The sequence below is a fragment of the Labrus mixtus genome, chromosome 18 (genome assembly GCF_963584025.1).
Source record: "Labrus mixtus chromosome 18, fLabMix1.1, whole genome shotgun sequence".
Classification (NCBI taxonomy): Eukaryota; Metazoa; Chordata; class Actinopteri; order Labriformes; family Labridae; genus Labrus; species Labrus mixtus.
This window is the reverse complement of record NC_083629.1, coordinates 22058499-22084912: the sequence shown is the minus strand read 5'-3', so window position 1 is coordinate 22084912 and position 26414 is coordinate 22058499. Positions and strand designations below refer to the sequence as shown.

At 44.6% G+C, this 26414-nt stretch overlaps 1 protein-coding gene and 1 long non-coding RNA gene across 4 annotated transcripts in view; one reads left to right on the top strand and one right to left on the bottom strand.

The window, feature by feature from the left end:
* msrab (methionine sulfoxide reductase Ab) overlaps positions 1 to 26414 on the top strand; it is a 36637-nt gene that overhangs the window by 1500 nt on the left and 8723 nt on the right. For 2 of the 3 annotated variants that reach the window (XM_061063736.1, XM_061063738.1), the window contains exons 2-5: positions 7130 to 7198; positions 7387 to 7506; positions 10637 to 10741; positions 23067 to 23173. In XM_061063736.1, coding sequence (XP_060919719.1) covers positions 7130 to 7198; positions 7387 to 7506; positions 10637 to 10741; positions 23067 to 23173 — 401 coding nt within the window. Of the gene's footprint in view, positions 1 to 3224; positions 3457 to 7129; positions 7199 to 7386; positions 7507 to 10636; positions 10742 to 23066; positions 23174 to 26414 lie in introns of those variants that run through there. The other variant, XM_061063737.1, reaches the window with a different exon arrangement.
* Positions 1678 to 3329, bottom strand: LOC132993740 (uncharacterized). The gene is made up of 2 exons (XR_009676513.1): positions 3208 to 3329; positions 1678 to 3046 (listed from the first exon to the last, which is right to left on the bottom strand). It is a non-coding gene; the product is annotated as an uncharacterized LOC132993740 (long non-coding RNA).

The following is a 26414-nucleotide window of genomic DNA, read 5'->3' as shown; positions in this document are numbered from 1 at the left end:
AAGTGAATGAAAGTTGGAAAAAACAGAATTTTTTTACATGAGTTTATTGTTTTTTTTAAGTGCTTTCTTTGACAGGAGACGACAGAAATAAGAAAAGAGTGTATCTTCATTTTGTAGAGTCTATGTGTCTGTGTTAATGTATATTGTGGGAAAGTAAAAAAAAAAAAAGCCCTCCCAAAAGTATTATTGATTATTAGGAGAACATTTGATCAGACTTCCCTTTCTTACCCGCTAGCCTCTCTCCAAATGAGTCATGGCGCTGCGGGAAATCTTTCAACATACTTAGTTTTACGAAAGACGTCTGCCCAAGGTACATTTGCTGTAATGCTTCTTAGCCTGTTTGGTGTCTTTTGAAATGTTGAGTTTATTACAAAATCTGAAGTAAAATCAAAAGTCTGATGGGATGTTTAGTGGGATCGTTAGAAAAAGTTAAAAGGACTTCTGAATGGATCAAGTATTAAACAGTGTCAACGCTGGCTTGTTCTCGGAAAATGGAGACATCTAGGTCACCGCGGTTTTTAAAATATCTTAAGGTTGTAGTGCCTTTTTGCATAGTGGTAACAAGTAGGGCTGAACAATATATCGTTTCACCATCACAATTGCGATGTGTGCATACGCAATAGTCACATCCCAGGATGTGCAATATCAGTCGTGTGACCTGAGCGTTCTGGTTTCCGTGACTTATCGACAATAAAAGTCAGTCTGATATCACCTTCACGAGTCAGAGAACTGACGACTGTGCACGCAGAGTCTGTGTCCCCTGAATGTGAAAATGCATTGAGGCTACAGGCCACGCCGCTGCCTTCACGGACACCACGGCTCGACCCTCGAGGAAGACGCTCAATCACAAGTTTGAAAAGGGTGTATTCTCGCTATCGGCGGCACCTCATCCCTGTCCTTGTTAATGCTGTGGGCACATATAAGTTGATGTAGGTGTGTTAAAGTAGCCGCTGATTGTTTACTTATAGGAGGTACACCAGCAGCAAGCTCACATGGTGAAGCGTTGTGTGTCCCAGGCAGCTCAAGACGGTGAGCTTCCATCTTTGAACGAAGGTAGAAATGGTTGGTGACGTTTAAGTATTTATGAAGTTTATGAAGAAATGTGTCGCTCCACCTCCCCCACATCTACCCTGTGTGTGTGTGTCAGAGCTGCTGTCAGAAGTGGAACGGGGTCTAGAGATTGAAAAAATATGTCTGTGCTAGTTTGTCCAATCTCCTTCATCCATAGTAACAAGTCAAACCTCTATCTTACATTTATACAGCTTGTTTGTAGACGAGCAGCTTCAGTACTCGTATTAGATGTAGTAGAAAGTCTAAGGTGAAACATGTTGCAATCTGAATCAGTCCTTGTCCTCACCTACTAAGTCGAGGTGCCCAAAAAAGTGCATTGTGGGAGCAGGGTGTGAGTGCATAGGAGGAAGCGGTGCCGCAGCGTCCAGGGGCCCATCTGGGCATTATGCGCATGAAGGCTCCGCCCCGTTGTAAGTTCCCGCTCCGTCTGTCGGAGCAGCTCGGAGACACCGCATGGCAGAAATCTGTTCCTCCCCTTTCACCGTGGGGTGCAGCTTAGGTGGGGACGGGCTTGTTCTTGTGTGTGTTTGCATTTTACTGTTTATTGCTGTGGGCCAGCAAGCATGAGTAATTTAGGGATCGCAAGGACTCTCTTCACATACTCCCTGTGTGTGTGTGTGTGTGTGTGTGTGTGTGTGTGTGTGTGTGTGTGTGTGTGTGTGTGTGTGTGTGTGTGTGTGTGTGTGTGTGTGTGTGTGTGTGCCTGTGTGTGTGTGTGTGTGTGTGTGTGCGTGAGTACACACATTTGTCGCCTCTCTGCAATGAAGATCTCTAGTTTTTGAAAGTTTCTTCTTCCCCTCCAGCCTCTCTGCAGAAGAAGCGGCTGGTTCCTTATTCAGCTGTCCCGGTGTCCTGCGTCCCCCCTCCCTCGCTTCAGTCTCTATAATGTACTCTGTGACCTTGGCGAAAATGATCCAGTGGCAGATTGCTACATGCAAGGGGCACAGTGGCTATTATTTTGAGTCAGTGCCGTATAGACTGCCAATATTTCTTCCAAACAGGATGGGGGAGGTCAGCTGACCGAAATCAATCTCTGTTACATGCTTGACTATAACTCTTCAAAGCAGGTTCACGGCGAAGATATATTTTCTGAAATTATTTCAGTTGTTTTCCCATCTTTGCCGTCCCAGGTGCCCTTGATTTCCCCCCTCTTGTTTTGCAAATGGCTTAGAGGGAGAAGAAAGGGTAAGTGACTGAATGGGAAAAACATGCAAATTAAGTATGAAACAGTAGTTACATAAACAAGAGAGATTTGCGAATGGGAAACACTGCGGTTGGCTGATAAGGACGCTTGCTTCAGTGATAAAACATCCGCTCTTCATATTCTGGTCTGCGTGCATATCCTTCATGTAGATTGGTTTTTATCCCAAAATAAGACACGGGATCTAGTGACCCCGCATCAATGCATGATGGGATTGATTGTAAATGGATGTTGTAGCTGCAGAGTAATAGTGTAAAAGGTCGTTTTAGGACCATTTTCTTTCACAGTGTTGTCAAAGAAAAGACCTGTTTTATTCATTTGTGCCTTTTGCAGTCCATCCCATCCTCTTCTTTCCTCCCATATGTTGCAGTGTAGATAGGCTGCTGGGGCCTCAACAGGATGTGCCTCCATCTTGCTCAAAGGAGATAATGCAGCCAGGGCCATAGTAGGTAGCCTTCTCCATAGCAACTGTTTCCGTTGCTAGGTTACAGTATGTATGGAATGCATGGATGGCTTCAAAGTTGTTTCAGAGTCCAGACAGTTTTCCAAAACCTGAGCAGACGAGGCTTTACATGTTTTTTTAAGTGTGACAATACTTACCTCTCAGTGTTCTTAAAAATGGACCAGCGCCCATTAGCCTTGCCTCTTTCCTCCCCTCCCCTCTGTTGCCCCACTCCTTCCTCCCCTACCCGTCCTCCCATACAGCAGAGGGTAGTTGGCATCGGTATAAAGCTCCAGCCTCCTCCGACGACTCGTGCCTGACTCCCTGCCAACCTGTGTGAAGCTAAAAAGAGGAAGAGGGAGGGAAGAGGAAGAGAGAGAGAGGGGAGGGGAAGAGAGAGAGAATGGATTTTTTTTTTTTGGAAGGAAATAAACAGAGCAGCCTGGAAATCGACCTTTTCTGTTACCAGTTTTTTGGCACCCAGGGATAGTACCTCTCCTGTTCCTCTGAGCGAGGGGGCAGCAGCGCTTGGACTTCAGCTTTGCTGGTGGGAAACACGGGACCACAGATACAATCGAAGGGTAACAAAGATCAAATACCCAAGCGAAACATGTCAAACTTGATCGCTATGCAACAGATTGATGGTAGCCCAGGATGCAAGCAATGTGGCAAAGCGCCGGGTCCGATGTTTTGGTTCTGGTCCAGCCGCCTACAACCAACCAAGCTAGAAAAGCAACAAAAGGTGACCAAAGTTTTTCCGCCTTAGCCCCGCCGCCGTTGTACTGTTCTTTTCAGATATCCTCAAAAACAAAGGTGCACAAAAGAAATTACGCCCATATCTCATCCAAGTTGGTAAAAAAAAATCCTTTTCATGACTCCTTCCCCCATATTCAGCCCGTTTTCTTCTTTTGTAAGCTCAGTCAGTCACCCACCACCCTGCTTGTGTTTTTGTCGTCCTCTGTTCATTCTTTTGCTGGCGTAGTGAGGCAGCGTAGTGAGGGTATTCAGCCAGTTCTTTCTCTGTGCCTGTGTGTGTTAAGGTGGGGTATTTCTGGCAGAATGGGGTGTGGGGTGCTGGGATGGCAGTGAGGGGTGGGGGGGGTGGGGGGGGTGGGGTTCAGGCACAGTGAAAGGAGCCCAGCCTGGCACCACCTGGACCTGTGCCAGCCGCTCCAGTGGAGAAAAAAACACACAGCAGAGGTTAGTGTGTGAGGGATTGTGCGTCCGAGTGAGTGCAGGCGGGCGTGCACATGTTTGTATGGGAGAGTGAAGGATGATGGGAAGGTGGTGTGAGGAGTACAGTGTGAAGTGAAGATGGAGGGCGGGGGGGGGGGGGTGTTGGCTCACAGTCGGCTTCTCTGGACAGCGCTGTGTCGGCGTGTTCTTGGCTGTCTTCATTTTACTTCTCTTTTTGTTTATGTGTTTGCTTGTTTGTTTTCCCTGTCTTCTCCCTCTTGGATGAAGGGATCGGTCACTTTTAAATGGGGGCCCAAAAGGCAAGGTGGTCTGATGGCCAGCAGAATCCTTCACTGCCTTTTATGCTCTCCTTCATCTGTTGCTTCTCACTGGCTATTTACTCCTTTTATTGTTTTGGCAGGCTGATCTCTCCTCCCACTCCTCCTCCTCCTCTATCGCACACTTGTCTCCCTCTCACTCTCTCAATTTCTCTCCTTCATTTGGCAACTTCACCGCTTTTTATCTCTCTGGCCAGAGAGGCAGAACAAGAGGGGTGAGAGAGTTAGCAAAGGATGGAGACAGAACACATTTTGCAGGCGATGAAGGAAGATTTTCTCAATCCTTATACCACTTTAAGTCACTGTGGAATATTTAACCAGCCCAGCCACTGATCCAAATCCACTCTGATTGTAGCTAACTGTGCCAGTGAACATGACCTGACAGAGCCAAACAACCTGCTGCTAAAAGACAGAACTGTCGCACAACAGGAGGGCAGAAAGGGACTGCCTGAAGGCAGCGAGGCCTCGCTGACATTTTCGGGGTCTTTTGCAATCTGTTACTGCACACAAAAATGAAAGAAGTTTAGCTTGTATCAGAAAGTGCTCTTGAGGTTGCACAGCAAGGCAAGTGCTATCAGGTCAAGTGCCTCTTCTGCTTCTTACAGAGCAGTCTATACCTTTTTTTAAACTCCTGATACTGATTCTAATACCTGACCATTTATAGGCTTCTACTGAGTTCCTCCTCTTCACATGTGGAATACATTTATTTATTTCAATATATTGGTGGAAAAACCCTGATTGTTGCCATTCTACCAGCTTTGACTTGCATTACTTTTTTTTTTTTTACAAGAGCTGCACATTTGTTTTTTATAGTCACATGAAAAGTTGAGTTTTTGACAGCTGTTAAATTATGGTATGATTGGGGTATTCATTGGCGTACTAGCTGGTTCCTGCAGACCGGTATTGGATACCCATATCAGAAGATATCCAATACCAATACTGGTATCAGATACCGATAGGCAGTGGTGTAGTACAGGGTTTAACGCAGGTATACGGCTTATACCTTTTTATTTTGTAGTCTTCATTGTGAATAACAATTTCCTAACCCCCTCTCAATCAGTAGTATCCTGCAAAAAAACCCAATTCATAGTATGGCAAAGGCGTGGTCCGCCCACTCTAATCTCTAATTGGTCCCTTACTTGGTTGGTTGGGTAAGAATATCAAGGTAAGCCAATCAGAGGTGGAGTCAGACAGGTCATACTTTACCAGTGCTGTCCTAAGAAAAGAAAGAGCTGCCTGCCTCAAGTGTCTGATAATAACGTGAACAAAATATGGCTTTCTCTGGTAATGAAATAAATGAAGGTTGGAAGGACAGATGAAGTGAACACCTCAAAATTAAATTTGCTTTGATTTGGTTGTAAATACTTCCTCGACGTAACGGCAGGCCCTGTCCTCTCCGCCATCTCAGCCTGAGCTCCACATGCACACTGACCAGATCATAGGATTAAGACTGAAACAGATATTCTTGTTTTTTTGTGAGCAGGGAATACATCTGATTAGCAGACAGATTGCTTATTGGAAAATGTAACTAAATAAATGATTACTTCAACTCACAAGCTGTGTTCCTCGATTATACAGAAAAGTAATCCAAGTACATCAACGGGTTACTTTGGGACACATCACCCTAAACACTGCTATGGAATAAGGAATAGAAATATAGTCTGTGAGCCGGTATTGACTGTAAAATCTGCACCTCTTCTTTGGCTAATGTGGATTTCATAGTGATGAAAACTTCCTCAAGTCAAGAAAAAGTAGTTGAGTGACAATGTGCTAAAACTACAGGCCCATTTTCAGAAGAACAAAATGTGCAGGAGTAGGTTTACATGTCACTGATTGTAACACAGGGAGTTTATCCTTTGTTGGATGGGCATACCACTACACCACTTCTGATAGGTATCTGATATCGATAACGGTGTGTGTTACAGATAAAGTTAATCATATTGGAACAACTCTATAGCTTCTCCACCCGTTCATGTTTAAGATTCAATCCAGGCACTATTTATTTTCAATAATTAGGTCCAATTATCTTTTACAGTTTTCACTCAGGTCTTTGTCGATGTTCCAAATCGTCGATCCAAAAATGTAACAAGAACAGCACTTTTAAGATTTTTCTTTTAGATTCTCGTCAGTGTCACGCATCACTTTGCTTACAGCCAGAGAGCATTTGCACGCCGAACTTAGAGCAAGCATCCATTAACGGTACGTGCCTAAGCCCTTAGTGTGCCCTGTGGCCTGTTTATCTGTCGACTAATATTAGTGGTTGCAGTACAAACCAGCCTTGCTTAGTGGAGATTTGCACGCTAAGTCACCTCAGTCTTCTTAAACCCTAATCCTCCTCACACATCTGTGGGGATACACATACACACATACACTTCCTTTTTAGCGCTCTAATTCCACGCAGCTAAGTTGGCAGTAGAGTGCCATCCACCCCCCCACCCCCCTTCCTCACCTCTCAGTACTCCAGTTTATTTTACTTATGGATTTTTTTTTTCTTAACCAAGCAGAAGATTAAGCTTGTTCTTGAGGTTATACAGGGTGTGGGTCTTCAGTTGTTCGCTTTTAGCGGTGCCAAACCTTGTGCTTAATACACTCGCATTCAAAGACGTGCAGTAGGTTTAGAAGAGAGATCAGAAAATAACTGTGTGGCTGTGTTTAATTGTGGGTATTGAGAAGAGGACAGCAGGGAGAGAATGGCGGTCAAGCCGTGTAATCTCTTAAATGTCTTCCAGTGCTGAAGCCTCTGCCTCTGATCCGCTGGCCCGGGTCAGCCTGTAACGACCTGTAGACCTATGAGGCCTAGCCGAGGCCGCTAATGGGCCCTTCTTTTCTTACATACTGTAATTTCTGAACACTATGTTGTGATCAAATTTCACATTTGTTGTACACTGTTTCCCTTCACAGACAAGCATGCAGTCAATGGGAATCCCACCATAGAGCCTTTTCCAGGCGGCATGGACACCATCATGTTTGGTGAGACTGCACAATCACACATTTTTGGAATCCGATTCAGCCCAATATGTATTTCTGTTTTAGCAGTTTGTGGTTACTGACACATTTTGGAGAAGTGTTTGCCCTCTCTGTGACTGCTATAATAGCTCAGAAGCAGTAATGCTGCACGTGTTTATCTGTGTGTTTTGCATGCTGTCTCTTATTTGCAGGCATGGGCTGTTTCTGGGGAGCGGAGAAACTTTTCTGGAAGCTTTCAAAAGTCTTCTCCACTCAGGTGGGCTACGCTGGAGGCTTCACACCAAACCCCTCTTACGATGAAGTCCGCACAGGTAACGCACTTCCTCTTCTCTTTGATATATTTTACATGATTGTGCCCGTCCCTGTGCAGAGGTTGAAGCGGGGCTGGCAGGACATTTCTCCGTCAGATATCAGATCTCGGGTTCATGAGACCGAAAAAAGGAGCAAAGGGAGGAAGAAAAAGATACGTCTTTTTGGGAGAGGGCGTTTTAAGTACAGCGCTCACACATCCTCTCGCCGTCTTCCCCTTCATCTGCAGTCAACTACTCAGAATGCACTGCTCCAGATGGGCTGCACCCCCCCCCCCCACATCCCCGCCCCCCCATGACCTACTTGTAAGGATTGGGCTCTGTACTGTGCTGTACTGCGGCGTTTTTTTGCAAACAGAGGTTACCGTGTATGAAGCGGCACAAATTTGCAGATGATTCCGCAAACATGATTTCGCCGATAAAAAGCTTGAAATTCGTTGCAATTTCTGTGAAAGCCCACGTCTACTTCCAAATCTTTTTGCATCAAATATATTGATGTAGGGCATTAGTGCATAATTCCAATGAAGCAGTCTAGTTCGTCTTGTACTCCTCTCCCGTGTTTTGGGAGTCGTGAGCTGTTCGTTTTTTTGGATTTTTTTTCTTTTTGAAAGGAGTGTCAGTACAGGCACGCATGGAGTCTAGGTGCAGGAACAGCACAGGGGATATGAAGTGGGGGGGGGGGGGAGTGTTTGGGTTTTGTTGGCAGACTTTCTGAGCAGAGCCCCTTAAAGGGATTTTATGTTTCCTATGCGTCTCCAAGTCTCTCTTTCTGTTAGCTTCCCAGCAAGCACGATGGTCAGCTATAAGAGGAGGATGGAGTTGGAGACAGATGACAGAAAATGAGAAGATTGAAAGCCGAAGCAAGGGAGGGGAAACGACTAAAATAAACTTTTCTAGGAGAAAGAAAAATTGTAGGGGAAAAAAAAAAAAAATAGTGTGAGAACGGTTGCCTGTCCATCGGCTGAGAGAGTGCAGGCGTCGCTCCAGTGGCCATGACGGAGCAGAACACTGCGACGGCATGAGACCGAGGAGCTGTCAACACAGCCAGGGCACGACAGACAGCTGGATGGACTGACGGACGGACAGGAAGAAGGGGATGATTGAATTGTCAGCAGAGCCAGAGAAGGATGGAAGGACAGGCAAGATAGGTGGATGCACTGACAGACAGACAGACAGAAATGTGGGAGAGGCCGACGTGCCGTCAAATCAGTTTTGACACGACACATGATACAGACACTGAGAGATTGACAGAAGATGTTGTTATCAATCGGCATATTTAAGCTTGACTAATTCACGCTGTAGTCTTATTTGTGATGCATTTGCAGAACAGAGTCAAGAGTTGAAGCAGTGACCTTTTGTACTTTGCTCTACAGTGTTGCATGGGATTCAACAATCCTCATCCTGAAAATGAGGTTTAAAGATGTTAGCGGCTTACAAAATGACCCGTATGATTGTTCCCGAAAGATGCAAAACAAGGACAGTTTGACAAAAAGAACAAGACTGACTGGTGATTTAAGAGGTTATTGCATCCATACTGCTGAAGTGTCGGGAAGCAAAACAATCCCTGGCAGCTTCAGTTGTGCTGGTCAGCATCAGCTTTCAGGCCCTCTCTTTGGGACTTGGGTGTAAATTCAGTATTTTGAATGTTCACATTTTAGCCAGTTTTGCAGCTGATTTTCAGGTTCTGCTTCTTCCCATTCTTTTTTTTTTTGTGAAGATTTATTTTATGACTTTATAGGGGAGATAGGACAGCGGTTAGAGTTGGAAATCAGGGACAGAGAGAGAGTGGGGAAAGTAGCCAAAAGTTGGATTCCAACCTGGGCTGCCCACTTGGGAGGACTAAAGCCTCTATACATGGGGCCTGCGCACCAACCACTAGGCCACCAGCGCCCCTTCCTGCCATGCTTGTTGGCTTTTTGCACCTTGTGTGCGTGCCTACAGCCCAACTCACTGCTGACTGTGGCCAAAGCCAAATGTTTGCATTCGCTAAGATAGTAGACCCCGTGAATGACAAAAAGAAGTGAAGTGAATGGTCATCCGTTGATTGAGAGCTCAAGTAAGTGTTAGGTTGTGTAATCTGGCTTTTTTGCACATTCATCACCTCCACTGCACATGCCCTCCCATCTATGCATCCAAATTGAAGTGTCCTTTTTACTTTATAACTTTTAATATAACTCACTTATATATCATAAAAAGATGTAGACTGACACTGATCCTCTAATATTTTCAGCTACAGTAACCAACAGGGTATCCATCAGAATTTGTGAATGTGAAAGTTTGCCTGATGTGGATAAAGCCAACAACTGTTTAAACAGGTGAAGTCCTCCATGTTCATTTGGCATGAGAGGAGCCTGTGGGCTTCATTCAGAGACAAAGCGGGTCTCTGGCCAGATGCATACATTTGGCAGCCCTTCTGCTATTGTCTGCAATGCACTTGATGCATCATGTGTGTGTATGTGCATGACAAAGAGAAGGGCTACTATTGATACAATCCTAAACTACAACACCTCTGTATTTACATTTAACAAATGCACATGTTTGCATTGAAGTGTGTGAGTGTTGTTCTTTTCTTGTGTGTGTGTGTGTGTATGTGTGTATGCATGTACTAGCATGTGGGACCCAAAGCATGCCCAAGTTTAAGAATGCCTGCAGGCAGCATGTTGAAGCTTTGGGGTCCTGGCAGCTGCAGACAGTAGCAGGTGTCTGTGCTTTTGGCAACTTGCACCATAAGCTCCATCCTTTACTGTGCCATCTCTCTCTCTCTCTCTCTTTATCACTACCTCTCTCTATCACTCTCTCTCTTTATCACTACCTCTCTCTTTCACTCTCACACATTATCTCTCTCTGTCACTCTCTCTCTCTTTCTACCGTTGTGCCACAAGCAATAACAAAGCTCTGTGTGGATTCAACCTGAGTGTCTTCTACTCCTGGTACATGAACTCAGTGACATATTCACAAGGAGGCTATTCATAATCCTTCTTTTTCTCCTATTTTCATTTTACTCGTTGAAAAGACACACAGACATCATGCAGAAGGTTTACTGTAGCACACAATTTATAGGTTTGAGGAGGGGGGAAGCTAGAACATCATACACCGTTAATCTTTATTGATGCCTCTTTGTTTCTTTTTCAAGGTCTGACCGGGCACACCGAGGTGGTGAGGGTGGTCTTCTCCCCAGAAGCCATCAGCCTTGAGGATCTGCTCAAAAACTTCTGGGAGAACCATGATCCTACACAAGGTAGCAACAAGAAACGCACACATATACACACAGACAGAACCCAAAAAGTTGCCCTCAAATAAGACCCGTCCCGAAGGGCACAGGGTGTATTAGAGCAGAAGGATGATGCCCAGACGTGTGCCTGCGTGTGCGTTGTGGAGGTGGTATTGGGGGGGGGGGGGGTCTCATGGGTGTAAGTCAACGCCAGACAGTGTTAATGTGTCTGAGATCCAGCCATCCATGGAGAGACACACCAGTGTGGTGTATGTTCAAGCCCTAAAACTCTTGCGCCGTTGGAGCATGTGCATGGCGTCTTCATCCAATGTCAACCGGGCATTTTGTCATTTACTTCAAATATCTGCTTCTGGATGATCCTTAATATTTTCTGGGTTGAATAATGTGAGTGTATTTTTGTCTTTATCATGCAAAGCGCATGCCATCACTGGGTTTTACTGCTTCATGGCAAGTTGTAAATCTTTGCTTTCAAGGTGCAACATTTACCACAAAATAATTCCACAGTGTTCTATATCAGTTACATTTTTTACTCCCGCTCTTTATGTGCGACATATGTTCAACTTCATAGCATTTGAATCCTGCTCCCTTACCTCTCCTCTTTTAATGACATGTCTCTTCCCAGCCAGCCTCTTAACTCCCCCCCCCCCCCCCCCCCCCAACCCAGCAGCGACAAGAACCCCATCCCCCCATAACTCATCACTCCATCTCTTCCAGTCTTTTTTTTGCTCTCTTGTTCTCTGTGCTCACTGGAGGAGGTGATGTAAGAACATTAATGCACCGGGAGGGCACAGGGAGGATGTGTGTGAGTGTGAGTGTGTGTGTGTGTGTGTGTGAGGGAGAGAGAGAGGACAGGCAAAGAGGTACTCTGCTCACTCATATTGAATGTAGGGAGGGGGGCATGACAAGTTGGGAAGAGATGGATCAAAGATTCATGGGCTTGGACTTCAGTCTTCTAAAAGACACACACACACACACACACACACACACACACACACACACACACACACACTCGGTGACATCACCCATATCATCTCTTTAGCATCTGTCACACTAAGACAGTAGCCATGGGTGTACATTTACCAAAAAAAAAAGAACAGATCAGCTGTTTGTTTCCGATTTGTCTTCACTGTCCTCCTCACCAGGAGCACAGTCCAAAGACCCCGTCTGTCCTGAGGTTCATCCGAGAACCGTCAGATGCGGTTCTACCCCTGTTCTCCGTAGTCGAGGGCAGAGACACGTCTCACTACGGGCAAAGGCACAAGCAGAGTGGAGCCGACCCGCCACAGGGCAAAGGCACTGAGGCCAAAGGAGTAGTCATGCATTTCCCCTGACTCACCGCCCTGTCTCATCTTATGTATTATTAATAGCATGCAGCTCATTGACTATGCACTCCGCTACTTGTTTTTTTATTTTATTTTTTATGGTCACAGTTAAGACCAGGTGACATATACAGAAAAAAAAAACTCCACAAACTCAGATATACATTTTTCTCTTGCTTCTTGCAAATGTGACTTTCATGTGAATCCCTGCGTTTCCTTTTTCACCGATGCTCGCTTCACGTGTAGCAGAAAAACTCCTCTGATTTGACAAATGTGGCGTGGAGCGGTGGAAAGGGGGCCCGTTGGCTGTGCCTTCACGCATGCTTAAGCTCCAATTTATTCTGTCCACCTTTAGAGCGGGGCTTAAAAGAGAATGGAGAAATTAGGGAAGTTTGCTCTTTTCCCTTTCAACTGAGCAGAGTCACCAGAGATCATAATTTATGTAGACGAGCCCGGGAACATTAGGAATTCTGTTTTCCTCCTGACATGATCAACACACATCCTGGTTTATATTTATATGCGCTCAATGTGCATGTGGAACTATCATGTACAGATGCATATTCAGTTTCATGCAATGCTTTCTTTTAATATGTGTATGTGGGTGTGTATCTGCAAGTGTGCGTGCACATATGTGTGTGTGTGTGTGTGTGTGTGTGTGTGTGTGTGTGTGTGTGTTTTGAGATCTGTGCCTCTCTGCTTTTCCTCAGTTCAAAAGGGTTTAGTCCCGACAACGTGATGTCGGGCTGCGTCAGCTCCACCAATCCCAGCCTGGATAGCAACATTAGCAGCCAATCAGAAACTCCCAGCAGCCTTTGCTGTGTGCCCTCTTTCCATATTCAGCAATGCTAGTCTCAATCTGCTGGCTTCCTTGGGATGTTGCATAAAGACCCTCCATTCAACGCTCTCCCCAAAATTATAAGTTCCTTACAGCTGCGTTAAAGTAACTCTTCGGTAGCATACCTCGAAGCGTGTGTGTGTGTTCGTGCATGTGTGTGTGTGTGTTCGTGCATGTGTGTGTGTGTGTGTGTGTGGAAACACTTGAGCACAGAAGAACTCTCAGCAGTCAAAGGGACAGCTACATGTCAGAGGGCAACAGCAGCTCTTGTTTCACCGTCAGGGCTTAAAAAGAAAAAACAATATGATGTATTTAGAACGCTCACTCTTGATTTGCAAACACATCTCGCTGTTCTTTCACACACTGCAGATCAATTGCGCCCACATTTCCATACACAAGCATACTGTTCACTTCACATTATGCCCAAGTGCTCATCATGCCTACTCAAAGCGCTGCTTTAGTCCATTTGTGCGTACATGCAGATGAGCAGAACACACGCGTGCACCGGGCATGGAGAGGATGCACACAGCGTCACCAATGGCACGTCAGATCCCTGCTACAAAATACAGGCCCAGTTCCTTCCCCGTATCCCCCATCCTCTTTATCCTGGTGGATGATAGAAGCATCGTATGTGGCCACTTTTACAACTCAGTTTTCTCCCTTTGTTGCCCACCAACCCTCTTTTTGCTCCTCAACTAATTTGAAATAAGGTTACATCAGCTCTTCTTCTTTTTCTGTGATTTTTGTATGCCGTCTTCCTCTTTCATTCTTTCCACATTATTTCAGTTTCCCCTGACGACTCCCAATAAACCGTCTTCCCAACCTCAACCGTCTCACCTGCATCCCATCAACCCCTGTCCTCTTAGCAGGCGAGTGGCAGGGGGAGAGAGAGCAAGCTAACGGCCCGGAGCCTCTCTTGCACATCCGCAGAGCAGCACAGTGAGTCGACCGCTCCCTGAGGCCATCCGCTCATCGCACAAACGCACTCGCATCCACTCGCTCCACTTTTATCTCTTAGTCACTCTCTCTTCCCTGCACCTCATCCTCCCCCCCCCTCTTTCCCCTTCCTCCCATCTCTTCCTTGTCTTCCCTTCCTCCTTCCCCCTTCCTCCCCTCCGCCGCCCTTCCTCTTAACAAACCGAGGCTTTTTTTTCCCCCTTCCTCTTTGTTTCCTCGCACTCTTATTCCTCTCCTCTTCCCTTGTTACCTCCATCCTCACTGTTTTGAGGCCATGCAGTTTTTTCGGTGTGGGTTGCTGATGCTGCGTCAGTGAAGAGGCATCACATGTATACACAGATAGACACAAACACTCAGATACAAAGCTGTGTTCATTTAGTGACTTCTCACATGCACGCCCACCCATGTAGGTATAAATGTAGGTGTACATATTCACAAGTAATTTAAAGTCAGTGAAAGTTGCCTTTTTTTATCCATGAGAGCATGGTTTGTTTTTAGATGCAACATATAACGTATTCTCTGTCTAATTATAAGGAGTTTAAAAACTGCTTATCACACAAACACACATGCATATATATATAGAGAGAGAGCGATATAAGGTCAGATCCCAAAATAGACAAAAATCTATCCATCTTCCACCTGCCAAGTCATGCTGGTTGCGGTTACTTTCTTCAATTAAATTGAGCATGATTATTCCTTTTTCAAATCCCCACCCCAGCTGGCTGCGACACACGTCAATTCCCTGATGGGGTACCCCCAGGTTCCCCCCCTGTGTCAGCACATCCCTCAATTTAGTGACGCTAAAGCCCAAAAAAACCCCCAGGAGGTGACCTTGACCTCTGATCTGTGACCTCTGCCACCCCCCACACTCCTAACCCAACCCCTTCCCTCTGCACTGGTTGGCTGCGAAAGGCTTGCTCATTACCAGGTGTCACTTATTACACCCTTACACACACTGATGGCCCTAATTTATGGAGATTGCGGCACGTGTGAGACGCTGTGGGGGTTGAGTTTTGTGTGTCATTTAGATTACGTCGACCGTATATATTATATAACCCATAGGTCTTATTTTACTTAAGTCTTTCTGCTTTCTTTAGACACAACTCAGCATGTTTGGTGCACTTTAGTTTTCTCCTTCACCTTGCTTGGAAATAGATTTACGACCACAGATATGAACGTCATTGGAACAAAATTGGCAAAATAACATTTATTTTTAAAGACTTGTTAGGTAGGAGCAAAAAAACAAAAACATGGTAACAACTTCAGAAAAGAAAAACATTGGATCCCAACCTGAGCTTTGATACCTGATTAGAGACAGAGACGGCATATTGGGTAGGCCTGGGAAACTTTGTGTGTCTCACCATTTGATCCGCTTTCGATTCTTGGGGTCACGTTTCAATTCAAAACGATTCTGGATTCATGATTCAAAGTCTAAGTCTATTTGTGAGACTGGCTGAATTTCTTGTTGCTCCGTTTGGCATTTTACTGAGTTAAAGAGCTAGTCTTAGCACTTAGCAGAGAGTGACTGATAACCAAAAAAAAAGTTTTTTGGAAGTTAAGAATCTATTTAAAATCTCAGAAGATTTCTCTAATATTGGGTGTTAGCATAATAATGATCGATGGATAAAACACAGAAATGCACATGGAGCGTTAAGAAATATACCAAGTTTCAGACTATTGAAATTCATTTTTTAGCATTTGGAAAACTGGGTTACCATCTCAATAAATGACCAGTATAAAAATGACCTTTGCTCTGTAATAAAATGTGCAACACAAACTTAAAGATGCATTGACTACATGGAAGTAGAACTCACTCCTGACATAAAATTCAAGAAATTATTTGTAATATTGTTACAGAATTTGAAGCAGTGATTATCAGATTTGTGTTTAAAATAATGTTGTGTAAATTGTATTAAAGACGATTAACTGTTTCCTGAAATCAAAGAGTGATATATAAGGTTATGATTGAAATGTTCCACATATATTTTCACCATCAGCTGATGTGAATGAGATGAGAATTGAAGTATTTCTCGGACAAATATTCTCACATTTGATTGCAGATTTAAATGCAGGGAAATACAAACACTCGCCACTATCTGAGCTGAACCGTAGAACGAGCTCTTCTCGTTCGATTTAGACGCAGCTAAAAATAAACATGGTAAGGGCCAGAAACTCAGTGCTCTGACAACATGCCCAAAAACCATGAAGTGATCATGTTAGAGAGCACCGCTCCTGTGGAGGAAATAAAACGGGAGATAAAGCTGATTTTTTTTTTTTTTCAGAGACGATGATAGTTACTGCAGTAATCTAACTGATGTGCATGTATACCTTACAGTCATACATGCACACACACACACACACACATGTGCACAGTACTGTTGCCAAGGCACACACCATTCTGCTGTTGGTTTAAGGATGCCTCCTTGTGTGTACTGTCACAAACTGACAGCCAGCAGAGCATCGCTTGGCGGTTTTTTGCTCTGTATGTTTGCATATGTCACACATTCCCTCCCCTTAGTATATATAATCTGTGTGTGTGCGTTTGTGTTTGCACGTGCAGGGAAGAGTGTATGTGTGTGTGTGTGTGTGTGTGTGTCCGCTGGGGATGCTCTCACCATCCCCGCTCCGTACTCTGCCTCTGTCTCCAGCGCGTCAGGAGTGGCTTACATAAGAACAGGGCAAAAATAGCAGCTGAGAGGGGAGAGGAGGAGAGGGCTCTGCTGGCACGCACACAGTCGTAACGGGACCGCGGGGCACAGCACAATCCCGAGTACTATCACGCACACACACACACTCACACACACGCACACACACACAGAGGAAAGACTGCAGTTATCAGCCATTATAGCTTTTCTTGTAAAATTTGGGTTGCACTTTTTCCACAGAGTAGTAGAAGCAACGACTGATGGGCAGACTCGATCAGCCATGAACACATCAAATAATCCCGTATGTGAAAAAGGGGGAACAAGTATTACACTGTGTGACATTTTCAGTTTGTGAGAAGGAATAAAGAATCAGAAAAGAACAAAATTAGATTGTTCATGGGAGCTCACTCGGATGCGGTCTAATTGGGACACAATTCCAACTGCAATAATTAACAACTCACTTCTTCTTCTTCTTCTTCTTCTTTTTCTTTTCCTAGACGCCCAGAAGGAAGCAAAAAAAGTCACCAATTATGCAGAAACATTTCTTAATTGCGGACACTGACAATAGCTTGACTGGTGAAATGTTTACTCCTTTCTCTCTGTTATTAAATACTTTTGGTTTTTGGGGCCTCATTTGCAATCTTTTAAAAAAAAAAAAAAAAGTCCTTTTGAAGTTTTTTTTCCGAGCACCGAACGCCCTCCTGCAAAAAAACGGAGGCGGCTGAAAGACAGGGAGAGTAAGACGGGACAGAGGTGAAGAAGTGGGACAGGTGAAGCTAATCTCAGCTCTTACAGTTGTTAAAGGGATCAAGGATCATGGTGTAAAAAAGATGCAAGGTAGGAATAAGCTGGGGTCAGGCTGCAGGTTTAAGAAGAGGACATGTTTAAAGCTGGACACGCTCTGGTCCAATGCTCTCACACTTTTCTGACCTCGGTGTTGGATTTTTTTTATTTTTTTTATTAAGGTACCTTCATATTGTATTATATTTGTTCCCCTGCAACTTAAAGCCTTGCTATGCTTTGTGCATCTCCACCTGGTGCTTCGCCGTCACTTGACCACATCCATGATCACAAAAAATGTGCACACTTCACTTTTAAGGAACGAAGAATAGACGTTGGTCGCCAAAAAAAAAAAAAAAAAAAAAAAGCAGCAAATTAGTGAGATGGGAGTAAGGAAACAAAGTCAATGACAATAGGTGAATGAGCACGATTTGTAGAAGGAAGAATTGAAGGTGAAGTTTCCAAGCAGGAGAAGTGGTAAGCTTTTATCCCCGACAGCCAGCAGGGACAAGCTGAGTGGTACATTTTTTTTTTTGTTTTTTTTGCTTGTGAGGATAAACACTGGAAGAGATTTAACAGACTTGCAGGAAATCTCAGCGGGTTTAAACACAACAAGGCAAAAAAAAAAGTGAATCTATGTTGTGTGAATCTGTGTGTGTGCGCGCGCGCAGGTTTGTGCATGAATGTCTGTTGGAGAGACTTCCCACTGAGACTCGAGTTGCCCCCGCCACACCTCCCATTTTGTCTGGTTTGTGCTTCCATTTGCGTTGAAGCGACGTCTTTTAAATTATCCGATTTAAGAGGGGAGCGATTAATTAATATTTTTTGGCTTTGTGGGCGTAGGTCAGCGACCCCGAGAGGCGGCGTGTGTATGCGTGTGTGCACGTGTGAGACCGGTAGCGCCTCCCCTTCTGTCCACCCCCCATTACCCTCTGCTTTCAGAGGCAAGGCTCTCATGCATAATGCAGAGAGAATGGGGAGGCTCTCATTAATAATTACTGCTGCCTTTGATGGATGGAGAAAATAACGAAGAGGGCTGTTAAAAATGGAGAGAGCGAGAGAGAGAGAGATGGCGGAGGTGGGGGGGGGAATCTAAGTTTTTATTTTATTTTTTTGGAGTGGATTTGTTGCTGTTGTAGTTCTTTGAGGACCATAAGCTGTTGGGATAGATTTGGACTTAGTATAGTCAAAAAGCTACGCTGATGATTTGGATGATGTTCATATTTTGATTAGGGAGTCACTCGTCTTCAGACGGTTAAAGGATCTCTGAAGATGTGATGAATCCTAATTGTCTTTGTCTTGGAAGCAGCTCCCACCACTCAAGGGTTTTTCACTCGACTTTCTTCTGATATTTCACATCATCAAACGTTTCTTCTTCTTTTTGTCAGCTTTAATAGTTATCAAGGACATTAAATGACTACCTTTCACTGTAAAGTACAGAATGAATTATTTTTCTGCTGTTATGTCGCTATAATCAAATTAAAGCAGCCAAACCAGAAGCTCCATGATATATGATTCTCTTATTAATAAGTTACATATTTCACCCTTATATGATCCTGCACATACACACTCAGTCATAGCTGCATTGTGTGTCTTTTGTGTGTGTGTGTGTGTGTGTGCTGTTGGGATGGTCAGAACCTCAGGGGTCAGCAGGGAAGGTCAGAGGGAACAGCAAAGCCACAAGACCCATGCCGGCCAGCCAATCAGAGCAAAGGCTCTGCCAGGCGGCCAATGGCAGAGTGGCTTGGTGGCCTTTGATGAAGGGGCCACCATTAGCCTCGTCACTGAACAACAGTGCTGGGGGCAAGATGGCCGACATCCAACACTGCAGAGATGTAGAGCAAGAGGACGAGAGTAGAGATGGATGCAGAGAGTTAGACTAATTCAATTAATGGACGAAAATCGATTAGAAGAAGTTTTGTGAAAATATGTTTACTTAGCAAAGTAAGGAAATTATAGTTTGGCTAAACCACCTGCAATAGTATTGTTCACCGAGTAAGAGTCCTGGACAAACATTTCAGAATAAAAGCATTGTGTGAAATCGCGGGTAGTCTCGGCTGCCGGGTGCTGCTTGTCTGACTTTGGCACACAGTGCTCGACAACTCTGGGAGAAAGTCTTTCACATTCTCCAGAGTGAACTACACTCATGACCTCCAAATGTACTCGTTCACCAAAGATATGAGCACGTTCGATGCATTCAGACACAGCACAGCGCTCTGAAAATAGAGCCAGCTGGAAAGACAGATTTGCTGAGTTTTTGACACGGTAAAGGTGAGGGGGTCCGATTGAATGAGGTGGTGTGAATGCTCAAACAAACTCTTGTGCGGACATAAGAGCCAAACTCTGATCCACTTGAAAACGGGGGTCTCAGTTCGCCTCCAAGTGCGACAGAGTTTGGGTTGACGTAGGTGAGAATGCAATCCAAACCAAACAAGGGAAGTGAATCAAAAGCAGTGCATTGTGGGTTGAATTTGGCCATCTGTAAACGATGTCAAGGTTAGGTTTGCCTAGCGTGGTTAAAGTCAGCATTGCTTCAGTTCAGTCCTTGTTGCTGGTGAACTTCCACATACCTGTGCTAAGCGTGGGTACACATCGCTCAGGTTGATATACCAGTTTAACCTGACACAGCCGACACGAAACTGAATCTGCATTTTTACAGATCAAAATACTGCCAAACTGCGACGCAATACGGGATGCCTTTCCTCCACTGTTCTGTTGTTTACTTTCAGGTCATAGTGCAGCATCAGCCAGATGGCAGTAACCACTGATTGGCGCTACAGCCCCAACTAGCGGCCGGTGGCTACGCTACACAACATGCTTTGGTGCGCTGTGTTAAAAGCAAACTAAACCGAATGAAAAACGTTGCAACTTCATCCCTAAGTTGCACCGAGTCCACCAAACTTCACATGTGAAAGCGACTGAATTGAAGCCTTGCAACATTAAGAAATGACAAGTGACTACTTCTTTTGCAATGACATTCATGAGCATGTTGGCAAATGATGCTGTGCTTGGTTTTGGCCCAGCAAAGCCAATGACATGACAATGGACTCTAAATCTAGTTTATTTTGGAGGTAAAGATCCGTTGACCAACAACAGAGATTGAAACGTTTTTTAAAAAGCCAAAGACGATAAGGGTTGGATGATGTTGTGGCCTTTTTATCTGTCAAATTTAGATTAATCTTCTTCTCCGTCCAGTAGTCTAATAAAGATTTCTTTACATATATTGCATGGTTTGATTTAAGTGATACTCCAGGAAAAGCTCTGCACTGAACAGAGACTCGGTATGCATGTACTTTGTTCAACGGGGTAATCTTCCACAGCACTCTTTCTCCAAAATCATATTTGAACGACTCAAGCATTTAATATTGTTGATGAAATTTTCAGTGAAGCAAATTCTCTGAGGCGTTCAGTGTGTGCTGGAGAGCGGGGCGACGTCTGCTTGTCTGCTCTGATTTGAATGAGGACCAGATGAATACTTACAGCCATTACATCTGAACTGACTGTGTCACAGATAGGTTGTGACACTCCATGATGTAAGGTAACATTTCATCTAAGGAGAACAAGATATGCTGATCACTGTCAGGGAGAAGACAAGCCTATACCAGCACCGGCTGCATATTTATTGAGAATCAGTTCTCCCACAATGTGTAACAAACAACAACTTGTGAGTGTAACATAAAGTGTAACAGAGAGTATGTAGCTGGACAAAATGTAAAACACTGTAACAGACTGTAGCTCACAAGCAGTTAGGCGAATACAACACATTTGGTTAAGGAACAATGTGGCTTAACGGTGGCCTGTGTGATTGGTTAATAATGCTTTTTGATGGGGCTTTTTAACCACTTTTTGGGTATTTGTTAGGTGGGGGTTGTTTCTGTAGTAGATGAACAATGCTGAAATTGTGAAACAGACTGTGGATCATCTTAGATTTATTCAGCCATGGTCAGGCAACATAGAAACACAACACACATGGCTGACAAAGTGCGGACCATCGCTGACCAAGATCTCACAATCGTTTGCAATCATTGGCAAAGTGGCCAAGTCTTCATCTTCACAGTGTTTCTTATATTCTGCTAGAAGGTACAGCCCATAAATTCCTGGCTGCTTCGGTTCATCTCTAAAAGGCTAGAAAGAAGACATCACCTTGACTCGTAAATATCAGACATGTAAATTTCTTCAGTCTCAGAGTCACATTTCCTTTTCAGCTCACAACAGACACTTCAATCCAGATATAACTCTGCTGCTATGAGGTCTCTTACACATATGTATTACAGCTTCACAAACCTAAAAGAAGAATTACTCTGAGATGGTTTACACAATTTAAAGATATATCCACAAAATTATCAAAATGAGTGAATTCATGAAAATACGTACTGTCAGTATTTTTGCCTTTATTTGAAGGAACGGCTTTAGAGTAAAGTGAAATGGGGGGAGAGAGAGTCAGGGTCCGGGGTGACATGCACCGAATACTGTAGCATCGGGACCGAGAGTCGAACCTGCATTCAGTGTGAAGAGGACTAGTCCCTGTACCTGCTCTACCAACTGAGCCAAAGCAGCGTCCCTGGTGAACGATGCTTTTTATGTGGTTGTTTTAAAGATATAATTTTCGGTTTCATACGTTTAAACTTGGTTTCCCTGCGACTCCTCATGGCCTGAGCTCATGAAGTGATTTTGGCATCTTTCAGCTCATTGTTTTGGTGCAAACAACCTGCAGCCTAAAACATTTTTTATGTCACTGAAATCTTTCCAGATTCCCCTGTTTTCAGTTGCAGTGGGAAAGAAAGAAAATACACTCCACACTCTCCCTGGCATTCATTTGGCATCCAAAGAGACGGATACAGCGTTTCCCTCTGGTGTTGGTAGAGACCAAAACCAAGCCAAATGGATCGTGAATGATTCAGATGGAGGAGGGAGGGAGGGGGGGGGGGTGTTCCTGAGTCTCATGTGTAAAGTCTTATACGCTTATACCTTCACACATCAGTTTGATAAGGTGATAGGTGTGTTGACAGCTTGTTTTATTGCTCGACGATAGTCTATTGAAAATCAGGAAAGAAACAGACATGACACCAATAACAGAAATAGTTTAATATGACACTGCAGATCAAACTAGTGACGGTATTTTTACAGCTGATGTTCTTTCCTTCTTTTTATTCCTCAGTCATTCACCACTGCTCCCTCATTGTCCGTTCTTTAAATGAAAATGTTGCTTTCAGCGATCTGAAAGGCAGAGCAGTAAAAGCCTTACAGGGCAAACACAACCCTTAATAGAGAAGGAGATTTTAAAAAGATATAAGAACAACATAATGCTGATTTCAGATTTTTTCAGTAAATATTAGAAACAAGGGCTGAGTGGGTGAGAGTACGACGTAAAGAGAGACGGAATCCTGTCCATGTAGTGGTCTGTGGATGCCAGATCTTCTGAAAAGCAGCAAAGTGACGGCAGCTGTTTGGCCTCCTCATCAAGGTACTCCAGACCTGGGCCTCTTCCAAAACACACACTGATGTAAAGCTGACGAAAAATGTCGACAGTGCCACGTGGATGACAAAGAACGAGAAGGAGGAAATGCACCCACCTACACAAGCACATACACCTACACACCGCAGGGCCTCCCTAATGAAAAGCCCAAATCTGCTGTGATCTCTGAATTCATTTGGGCTGCATGAATTCAAGATGCAGGATGATGACATGATTTCGAAAAACCTTTTACATGCAAATGGCATTGTGTCTTTGGTGGTTGTGGTCCTTATTCCTGTTTGTCTCATTTTCTCTTTGTGTGTTTGTGTGTTTTCTGCAGGTATGAAGCAGCACAATGACCGTGGTACCCAGTATCGTTCAGCCATCTACACATCCAGCCCTGCTCAACAGGAGCTGGCGCTGAAGTCTAAAGAGGCCTTTCAGCAGGTAAACACACACAAACACAAAGTGTAAGACAGTCTGCAGCATCCTTTGGAAAAGTGTAACTTTTGTTTTTCTCTTATTTGCTGTTTAGTCTTGAGGGGAAACATAAGACAAAATGGCACAACAAAGCATTATTTTGTGATCAATTCAAATCATTTTTTTTTTTTTGTCCGTTAAGCCGAGCAGAGCTTGGAGTTGTCCCAGGTATTTGAATAACAATTCAAAGCCCGTCTCTGGAGTGGTGACCTCTTAGAGTTTGATGCTGTTTAGTTAAGAAAAGCCACTTCTGTTAAGCTGATCCCATCTACAGCCAATCGGTGGCTCTCTGTGGGGGGGTCGAGAGGTCAACAAAACTCATTTCTAAAGCCGTCAGTGGCACACGTGCCGCTCTTTTGTTCTTTGATCCGATCCCTCTGTCCGTCTGTCCATTAGTCCATCTATCCGTTTGGTCTCTTTGGTTTGTTCGCCTCATGACTCTCTTCATGGTATTCATGGAGAGGCCGGCGGGAGGTAAAAGGGGGGAGGCAAATTATCACTGTCATGGTTACTTAGAGACCCCAGAGGTCAGCAGTCATGGTCCACAGGGCTCCTCGGATCGCTATGGCAACAACCTCCCAACCTTGGCCTTGGGCCTGGGTCAGAGGTGAGAGAGGAGTGGCAGCTGGGACCAGGAAGGTGCTGAAAAGGGGGAGGAAGAGAAAACGAGGAGGGCAATCAGATCACCAGGCCATGACTGACAGGCCATCAACTGACAGTGACCCCAAACACACACACACACACACACACACACACACACACACACACACACATTTTTATTTTACCTACTAGATTCTGTTGAGGACTTAAACGTAAATTATATGAATTAAATTGTTGTACACATCACACTGTACAGATTTGATGATGTTGCTATAAAAACGTTTCAAAGTTCAGACTTGACGAGAGCATAAAACCATCTCACCTGCTTCTATATAAACGTCTTATTGGATAATATAACTACATTTATGACGGCAGTAACTTGTTAGATTTTAAAAGAAGGTCGTTATTGAGTGGACTTTGTAATCCACTGATGAGCAAACAGGACAATAAGTGATGATAAACGATCTACGATTACACGTCAACAAACACACCATTATGCACCTGGAGGTGATTGTTTCATCCGCAGAGAGACGAGCATACAAATAACGGAGTCCTTCAATATTTAAAGAAATATTTTAAATACTCTATCAAGAGTTTATTTAAGATTTATTTTGGGGATTTTTCTGCCTTTATTGGAGAGACATGACAGTGAATAGAGTCAGAAATCAAGGAGAGAGAGAGTGGAGAAAAACGGGCAAGGCGCCACAGGTCGGAATCAAACCCGGGCTGTAGCCTCCGTACATGTGGCACACAAAGTAACCACTAGGCCACATAGCCCTTATAGTATTTTTTTTAAATCCAAAACTGCTCACAATGTTGTGTGTATGTGGTTGATACATCCCTGGTACACTCTTACATCTCTGATTTATCCTTATAAGTTTACAGATATATGCTGCATGTTCTGAGTATTAGAACATTTCAAATAAAAACTCAAAAATATTCAAATGTTCTAAAAGTATTCTGTCGTCAAATGTCCTGAAACGTCTCTTCCAGTGGGATTAAGGAGTAGATCATCATATCCTGAAAATAAAGATATAGGCATGCATGTCTGTCTGACATGTATCAACTACGCTAAAAATGATCTTATTATCTTTTTGCGGCAGCCTGGGGTTAAAATATCCTCTTCTTCTTGTCGCCTCTGTGCCAAGAAAACGGCGGAGAACCTTAACCCAGTTTACAGCCGACGCTCGCAGAACACACCCGTTAACCAACATCCACAGGAGAAACAGCCCTCCGTCTCATTCCTCCTTCTCTCACCCCGACATCGCTGTGCTGACACCGTCGATCTGTCAACCACTTCACTGGCACCCCAGTTTCATCCGAGGGGCCACTGGGACGCGTTGCTCCTCAAAAGCCGCTGACACGCTCTGAACCAAAATGGCAGCTTCCTGTCCTGAAATGGTTGCCTTTTGCCGCATTGATGCTGAGTCTGAGGAACGCCAGGGCTTGAAAATGGCATCTCAACACAGGAAGGGGTTTGCAGTGTGTGTGTGTGTGTGTGTGTGTGCTTGTGTGTGTGTGTGTGTGTGTGTGTGTCCGTCCGGGCGCCCGAGGTTGTGTGTTAGCGTTTGTGTTTTATCCTAAAAGGCCGATGCTCTATATCGGGAGAAGTGGGTGCATGTTAGAGTGACATGAGAGAGTAGGAGGAGGCGATCTAAGACGATCAGAGATAAGACAGGCATCACAAAATCCAGATTCCACCCTACTGCCAGCACATGACTCACACACACACACACACACACACACACACACACATTCGCATGTACGTACGAACACACACACACACACACACACACACACACTCAGACATACATTTGGCACATACACGCCCAGCCCAATGAATAATTAACCCATACGAAGAGTCTCTTCTGCAGGGCTTTCAGTTTCTTAACTTCAGCATTGGGGGGGGGGGGGGGAGTTGAGGGAGGGCGGGGAGGGGGGGGACGCAGAAAAGCTTGTTTAAGCGAGAGAGCAGAGAGGGAGAGGAGAGGAGGGGAGGGGGTTCTCTATAATGAAATTTGAAATTTGCAGAACATCAAAGGCTTCTGTAGCCAAGCCGCTGTGGCAGCCGAGCAGAGAGGAGGAGTGCATCTCTTTCTCTCCCTCTCTGTCTCCCCCATCTCCCTCTCTCTCTCTCTCTCTATCTCTTCCTCTCTCCATCCTTTTCCTCTCTGCTAAAATGTGTCCCCCCAGAGCTGGGTGGGGGGGGGGGGGGGGGTGTGTGTGGGTGAGTGGAGGGTGATGGAGAAGGGATGGGAAGAGTTGATTAGGAGGAGAGTTCAGGGTGGAGGTGGAGGATGGGTTAGAGATGGGTGAGGGTTTGGAGGGAGAAATGGAAGAACAGGGGTTTCTATATATATATGTGTGTGTGTGTGTGTGTGTGTGTGTGTGTGTGTGTGTGTGTGTGTGTGTGTGAGAGAGAGAGAGAGAGAGAGATCGGTGATTGTGTGTGTGTGTGTGTGTGTGTGTGCATGTATGAACAATAGGTTTTATCAAGCCAGCTCGGATATTGCGTGTGTGCGCGCACATGCATGTGTTTAGGGCCTTGGAGGGGTGAGTGTGCCCTCTGATAAGGCATCCTAACTTAATGAGCTTGAAAAGGGGGAGG